Source organism: Priapulus caudatus, unplaced genomic scaffold (genome assembly GCF_000485595.1).
Source record: "Priapulus caudatus unplaced genomic scaffold, Priapulus_caudatus-5.0.1 Scaffold12, whole genome shotgun sequence".
Lineage (NCBI taxonomy): Eukaryota > Metazoa > Priapulida > Priapulimorpha > Priapulimorphida > Priapulidae > Priapulus > Priapulus caudatus.
The window spans coordinates 70,738-78,743 of record NW_014577073.1 but is presented as its reverse complement, the minus strand read 5'-3'; the positions used below and the strand labels follow the sequence as shown (position 1 = coordinate 78,743).

At 39.2% G+C, this 8,006-nt stretch overlaps 1 protein-coding gene across 2 annotated transcripts; it reads left to right on the top strand.

Annotated features, from left to right (window-relative positions):
- Positions 1–1,019: 1,019 nt before the first annotated feature.
- Positions 1,020–6,454, top strand: LOC106807989 (kelch domain-containing protein 10-like). Of its 2 annotated transcripts, XR_001393737.1 has the most exons (7): positions 1,020–1,093; positions 1,376–1,433; positions 2,568–2,710; positions 3,192–3,278; positions 3,458–4,455; positions 4,678–4,796; positions 5,002–6,454. XR_001393737.1 is itself a non-coding variant. In XM_014810530.1 (3 exons), the coding sequence occupies exons 1-3, from the start codon at positions 1,347–1,349 to the stop codon at positions 3,246–3,248; spliced, it is 405 nt and encodes a 134-aa protein (XP_014666016.1). In that variant the 5' UTR covers positions 1,140–1,346; the 3' UTR covers positions 3,249–3,419. The 2 variants fall into 2 exon arrangements, 1 of the variants encoding a protein (XP_014666016.1); XM_014810530.1 differs by lacking the exons at positions 1,020–1,093; positions 3,458–4,455; positions 4,678–4,796; positions 5,002–6,454 and having other exon boundaries at positions 1,140–1,551; positions 3,192–3,419.
- Positions 6,455–8,006: the final 1,552 nt, after the last annotated feature.

The following is an 8,006-nucleotide window of genomic DNA, read 5'->3' as shown; positions in this document are numbered from 1 at the left end:
CCGCGTCACAAGTAGGTAAAAAATGCATCGCGAATTGCGGATGCAATACCGCGGAAAATTATTCCCTGCTCGGATAATCCTCACAATCCTCCTTAGTGAACATATGTAAATTATGACTGCTGACCCTAGTGTTCCCACTCAAAATTTTGAAAAAAGAATTTTGGTTTGCATATATTTTACTTGTATTTATTGAATTTACATGGTAAAATGCTTTCTAAATCGTGCTTGTAACACACTTTTCAAATCAGTACATTCCTGCTCAGAGCTCAGATAGCCTCAGAATGCATCTCAGAGAATCTATTTTCAAAATTTTCCCCTTTCCGAACACTTTTAATCCAATGTTTTGAACACCCTAGCGAAACTTACGCAAATTCCTTCCCGTTTGCGTAAGTTTCGCTAGGGTGTTCAAAACATTGGATTAAAAGTAAAAGAGTGAAGTTATAGACTAAAAATGCGTATTGGTGATAGGTAAGTCCGTAAGACATTATTCTTCAATATTACGTGCTTGGTCGCTGCGAAAATCGCGCCGTATGTTAGTCTAGCCCTAGCGTGAATCATACAAGATAAATACAATACATATGATACATTAGCAACTGTATAGCGCATTAGCACTAGTAATATACTTATTTCACCTTAAACATGTTATTCAACCATTATGCAAAAAATGCAGGCGGCCAATTTCTGGCAGGGCCGGCTAAATTGAAAGTTGCCGCCCTGTTGTCCGGCAAGGTTTTCCCACGAATTCCGAACACTGCTATTACGTTTATTTTGTCTAACTGGTTAACAACTCTACAGTCATACCTATATACGTAATATGTGTTTTAGATTCTTCGTTACAGTAATTTGACTGGAATATTTTATTATCAAAATTATTATCAAAAGTATATAATGGGAGATATGCTATATAATGGGAGTTCTCCCATATATATTCTTGCTTTATATAAACCCCTCCCTCTTCTATCACACACAAGGTGAGCTACAGTGTCATTGACACTTTCATTACAAACAGTTATAGAGGTTTAACATTGTGAAAAAGTCAGGGAAAAGGGTCAGACTGGAGTTGACATGCCTTGGCAAGTTGCTTCACATTGTGGTATGTAGAATACACATTTATAATATATTTTCTTAGTGGTTGTTGTCACATTGTCACAATTTATATAATTGGCACTACCTTTTTGTGACAACTGCACACTCATAAACATCCTAAATTCCTAATATGTACATCAGGACACTGCCTATCCTTGACGTGCTATGCTGATCAAATATTATGAGTCGAGTAATGATTATCTTACATTAACACAGATGTTTCTCTTCACGGAATCGTAAGAGAAGGTTACAGGTGTCTGATGTTCTCTCTACTCTGCTCTAATTTTAGATATCGTCATGAGATTGTGGCTGACGAGACGAAGATATACATGTTCGGCGGTGGCAAGGTACTTGTGGTGAATGGCTTCGAAACGCTTTGTAGTTTTTGCGGCATATCACTGGTTGAGTGGGTGAGGATAGGTGAAACGGCAGGCAGCGGCCGGCGGAGGGGCCAGGTGGGGTTAAGTGAGTGGCTGGTGGTAGATGTGCTAGCCTCTATTTTAAAGCGAGGATTTCTCATGTTTTTACCGACCGTTTTCTTATTTTCTCAATTGTTCTGATACTTACCTGTACTCCTTCCATAACACCAAGTGTATATAGTAAGGCTAACATGTCATAGACCACCTGCAAAACATTCTTTCTACCAATATGTGTACCGATCTGCATTTAAAATTAGATTGTTTACAGATGTCGACAAACCTAGTGCGTGATTTTTGCTCTCACGAGACCAGAACGCTGTCTTTTCACTAGCTAGGTTAGTTACCTTTGTATACATATCGAGATAGGTATCACTTTATAAATATTTGCATTATGTAACTACGTGCATTTGTTTTGTGGGACCGTTTGAACATTCCATTATCAATCGCGAATCGGAAGATAGCAGGCGCGCAATCTTTCACATCGTACCTCAGTTCATATTACCAAGAGCTAAGGCCATCCTTAAAAAATTCTATGTTTGCTGTCCCCCGACCCACGATTTTTTTAGTGGGTAGGAGGTAGGTTTTTTTGTGAGGCATAATAGTTATTTTAAGTCTGTCCTCATGTTTGCCACACATGCTTTGTGTTTTAGTCTTAACTATGAAAAATGTTTAAAAAAAAAAAAGGAACCCAAAATGAAAAAAAAAACTTTTGGCATCGCGGCTATTTTCGTGGGTCGGTCGGAGGACAGCAAACAAATAATTTTTTAAAGATGGCCTAATAATCCGGTTCAGATCTCATTCCTAGATTCAGAGACCATTGTATAGTATAGCAGCGTTCTTTCCCAGGAACATTTGACTGTCATTTAATTTTGTCTCACATCCAAGTTTCCCACAGGCAAGGCGATGTCACAGCTGTGTGAAGGTGAAAGATGGTAAGTACGCGAGAGTTTAAGTTTTACATGTTGCAAAAAAATGCATGAAACTGTAGTAAAACAACAATCCATGTGGTATATCCGTCTCATCACGCACACATCTAATGGGCTCGATCTCGTTTAATTTCAGATGTGTACAACATGACGGGAGGCTATGACGGAGCACAGATTTTTGGAGACATCTGGAGAATTCATCTGCCTACAATGAGCTGGGTGAAGTATGATGCAGAGATTTCTATACTGTCATACTTTCACTCAACAGCTGTAATGCCTGTAGGTATCATGCATAGAATAGCAAATTATGATTTGAAAACTAATTAAATTACGTTTAAAATGATTCTTTTAAAATTAATTTCTCAAGGTACCATGCAGTTAACCTGGTTTGTGAAATTTTCTCCATTTCCTGAACCATGCATCTTATAATATACTAACATAAATGATAAAATAACCACTAAGTATTATACATTCTTTTTCACTCTACTGTGCTCCGCGAGTAGGGAAGGTCATGTAGAATTGTCTAAACAGTGGTCGATATAGAAGACAATTACCCCCCGGACAATCACCCCCTCCCCCTAGACAATCACCACTCCTCCACTGAATCCCTTAACATAAAGTCTTAGTGTTTTTCAAGTTAGTGTAATCAGTGATATATCCGCCGTGAGGTGAGACAATATTTCGCTGTATTTTATTCGGATTGAGTGTTTCTGAGCAAGAATCTCACAAATATAGCTTTAATAATTTTTAATATTTACAGTTGCTGTTGGAATGTCTTCATATGCCATCCACAGCCATCTCAAGTGAGCTTGTCTGACTGATATCAAAGGATGAATAGAAAGATCAGGTTGTCTTTGTTTTTTTTTGTTTTTCATGGTTCATGAGTTAGTATATTTTTGGAACAAAGTAACAATAATTATAAATATTAATTTAACTCACATAGAAGACTTAATATTGTTAAGACCTCTTGTAACTGTACGTTTGTTTGTTACTTTTGGAATTGGTACTGATGGACGTTTTTTTCAGGGTAGAAGCACTACTCGAGCATCTACACTTATCAGAAGGCAACGCATACCATTGTCCAGCTGACATCATGTAAAGACAGATCTATCTATCGACTCACGGATTGAAGCATCACCTTAAACCAGCTATGGAGTAGGAACCTCACCATGCTAAATGCCATCACCAGTCAAGGAGCACCCATAGAGTCTAAGGAGCACCCAGAGCATCTAAAGAGCACACAGAGTACTGCTAGTAAAAATGCCAGTTGCATGCAACCTCATGACTCGCCATAACTCATGATTGCCTAGCTATCCCACAGACGAAACCACTCAGCCAAGTTGATTCCCAATTCTATTATATGATATATATATATATATTATGAAAGGGGAGAGACTTTCATAAGTACATAGTGGGAAGGTAAGCTTCCTCTTCCACCCAAGCTACAAGTTTCCCTGTTAGTTTGACCAAGCACGGAATGTATACTTTCCTCCATCTGATATCCATCAACAAAGACCAAAGACAGCAAAGAGATGATCCAGTGATGAGCTGCAAACTTCATACCAACATCTACTTTTGGAGACAGAGTGTCATAGCCATGCTAGAGTCGCTTGGATGGCTGACACTGGTGGGAGGAGCAGTGGTCAAGTGGTTGTTGCTCAGGACTTCAGGCTGAAAGGTCTGGGGCCTGAGTGCCACCTTGATCACTGCTCTTGTGCCCATGAGCAAGGCACTTTATTCCAGTTCGCTTGGAGAAGGGAGTGACTTTCATAAGTCACTAGTGAGGAGATAAGCTTCCTCTGCGGCCCTAGCTACAGGTTGCCCTTAGGCAAAGCATAACACCTGTTCAGCCTCCCATGCCAGGGTTACGGTGAAGATGTCTAATATAGTGAAAGCATACAAATGATTGGACATAGCGTTGCATATAACTCAACTAGGGAAAGGGGAAGAAGAAGACGACGAAAAATAGTGAAGAAGAAGATGAACAAGAAGAAGAAGAGGAGGAGAAGAGGAAGCTATGATAGGTATGATGACCTGTTTTCTGGATGTTACAGCCCTAACAAAATTGTTACTATCAATTCAAACATGTTAAAAATTGCAGGTAATATATTTTGTGAACATGTTTGTATGAAATTGAGTGATTAACATAAGCAGTTATCAGGTTGGCCAAACTGAACTAACCAATTTTTGTCTATTTTTAACCAAATTTTTATGTGTGCTTTGACTTTGAATTTATTTGTTTTCAGAGAGAAGAGGGATATTTGATGCCAAGTCGATGGCTCATGAGGCTGGGATTAGACCAAGGTGTCTTTTCATCTAATCAAACACGATGGATGCTAATCGTCGAGACTAGCACTACTCTACAGTGAGTATTTTTGTACGTGTCCTAGGGAAGAGTGTGTGTTGTGGGCATGGGCATGTATCAGTGTAAGGAGCAGCCTGTTGTGTGAGAGAGTGAGAGATAGAGGATGGGTATATATATATACTTGTTCATTACCTTAATCACTTAAACTTATACATTAATAATCTTATACTTAATCATTGCAGTGTGGTCTTCACTATTGTTACAGAGCAAGGATCCAGGACTTCAGACTCACTTCTGTTGACAAGCTGCGTAACACTGCCACGGATCAGCATACGCCCACACAAGCCACCCCATCGTGTAAAAGGACATTTGCGAAGACATAGACACATCATCAAGCTGACGGGAGGCGTGAGTGTATGAAATCGTTGAAGCCAGGACTGTTAATTATTGCGACGATGCACTATGTTAACGTGAAACTGCCTTAATTGTTACCATCTGTATGTTGTTAATCGAATCCAGAGTAGTTTTTCATCGAGTTCGTTTTTAGAAGTCAGCAGTTCAATGTTCGAAGTATTTGACTAGACTTTTTAATGACAAAGATAGGAAATTTGTTTTTCGTGGCAGTGATAGTGGCAGCAAGTAGACGATTTTAATGTACCATTTTCATGTAATTGTGGATGCAAATATATCAATGTCTGCTGATTGATCAATGACGATAAGCCAATTTCGCATTTAGACTGCACATGCTCCTTAACATAAATTCGCTCCCAAGTCCTAGCGTTCGACAATCATAAAATAAATATGCTTTTACAAAATTCTAACTCCGGTCTCATTGCAATTAAATGTAATTAGCTACAAGTAAGTTTCAGGGCACTTGCTAAGAAGATTAGCTGTGATTTGGCTACGATACGTAGAGTAATTTGGCTTCAAAGGTCATTTAGCTTCTTTGTCCAGTATATTTTCAGCATATGATTGGGGTACCCTAAAGGTTAGGGCTTGCTGTTTATTACGTAACTTAGCCTATGTTTAGGTCACAATTCCATTATATTAAATTTGTTGGAGACATGTCTATTCTTAAAAGTAGTATTTTTAAAGATTAGCTAGAACTTGTACTACAATTTGCTACCAAAAATGATATTAGTAGAAAAGTACAACATTGGCAGAGATGACTTTTTTCTGATGCAATAACCGAAACATGCCCCAATGCAATGCTCTCCAAAATGCGAAATTGGCTTATTAAATTTATTTACATGTCATCAATCAATTTACTAACTTCCAAATCGTTTTTATAATTCAAAACTTCTTCGAAACTCACTATTGAACTTATTAACCTACAGGGAAGAATTTCTCACTTGACTAGCATTTAAACAATTTGTCCAAAGCATTTAGCATTGCATTAGCATTAAGCATTTAGCCAATTGACTCGCTTCAGATTCCACTATTCTGTCATAAGTATGCAATTTGCAGCAAAAATAACGTCACATAAATTGTTAAGTTGTAATTTGCAGCAAACCTCGCCACTAGATGGCAGTTGTTGGCTATTAGTGAAGTGATTCACTAGTGACCATATGGTAGTAGATTTGGAAGCAAGTTGATTCGTTTCATGGAAATTTGTTTTGTATTTTATTTGGAAATGTGTGTGAATGTAGAGTAGTGTTTCTAGGAGCTTTTCCAGGTGAACGACTGCGAGCGTGAACGGAAGCATGATCGTGAGTGTAAGAGGGAGTAGTGAAGGGGGAGGTGGACGGGGTGGAGTGGGCACAGGGGAGGGGGAAGGAGGGTCCAGTCAAAGGTCGGGATGGGAGGAGGGGGAGGGAAGAGTTATGTTAGGGGGAGAGATTGCAATAGGCAAGCATAGGTTAGCTTAGCTTAGGTGAGCAAGAGTGAGTACAACACAGGGGGAGAGAATCCGTGCACGAGAGAGAGAACGAGGGAGAGTGGTAGTGTGCATGAAAGTGTGTATGAGTCTGGGAGAGCACGCGCTAGAGTGAGAGAGAGAGAGAGTGGCGGGATAGGTTAGATAGAGAGAGTTAACATGCAAATAATGAATGCTATAAAGAGAGAGGGCAGCAAGAGATAGAGAGATGTAGAAAGCAGAGAGAGTTAGCGAGATGTAGAGAGCAGAGAGAGTTAGCGAGATGTAGAGAGCAGAGAGAGTTAGAGAGTAGATAGAGATAGAGAGATGTAGAGAGCAGAGAGAGGTAGAGAGATGTAGAGGGCAGAGAGAGAGGTAGAGAGATGTAGAGGGCAGAGAGAGGTAGAGAGAGGTAGAGAGATGTAGAGGGCAGAGAGGGCAGAGAGATGTAGAGGGTCGAGTGCGAGGGAGGGAGTAGAGAGTGGTAGATTAGACTGAGAGGTAGTAGGTTAGACTGAGAGATAGTAGATTAGACTGAGAAGTAGTAGATTAGACTGAGAGGTAGTAGCTTAGACTGAGAGGTAGTAGATTAGACGGAGTTGTAGTAGATTAGACAGGTAGTAGATGAGACTGAGAGGTAGTGAATGAGACAGAGGTAGTAGATGAGACTGAGGTTGGTGCTCACACTGATACGTAGTAGTAGATGAGACTAAGCGTACAGTAAACAATTTTTTTACATCGCGTGGTATTATGGTAGAAATGTCGTCGCTGTTGTCGGTGAAGGTCGCACGGGGCGCCACGATCGTAGAGAAAACTTCGACGTTGACGAAGTTTCGTGTATCAGCCGCGTGTTCCTAGAAGGAAGATCAGAAACGAGTTAAGATCAGTATATTCAACTGTAAACCGAATGATTGATTACAAACACTCAATTGTAAAATCCACTTGCTGGTGTGTGTGTATTGGTTTGTGTGTTCCTTGCCTTGTGTTTTAAAAAGATCACTGCTACATACATCATTGTCATGATTTTACTTAGACAGCGAGTGCTTCGGATAATTAATTATTGCCAGAAGCCAATGATTAAATATAGAAATGCATAACAGGTGTGGCAGAATATTAATATAACATGGATATATATAACATCATTGCCATTTAATTGCACAACAATATCTTCGAATTATTATTTTTGGGTGACGGTTAAGTGGAAATACGTAACTATGGTAACAGGTGTGGGCTAATAACGAGATAGCGAGCAGGGGTGAATGATATTTTTATGATTTTTTTGTTTGCTGAAAAATTTGTTGGCTAAAGTTGGAATTAAAATGGAATTCTCTCATGAATTCTGACCATTGCAAATAGGTATTTATAATAAATATTTATAATAATAGGTCTTCATAATAAATCATTAATCATAATAA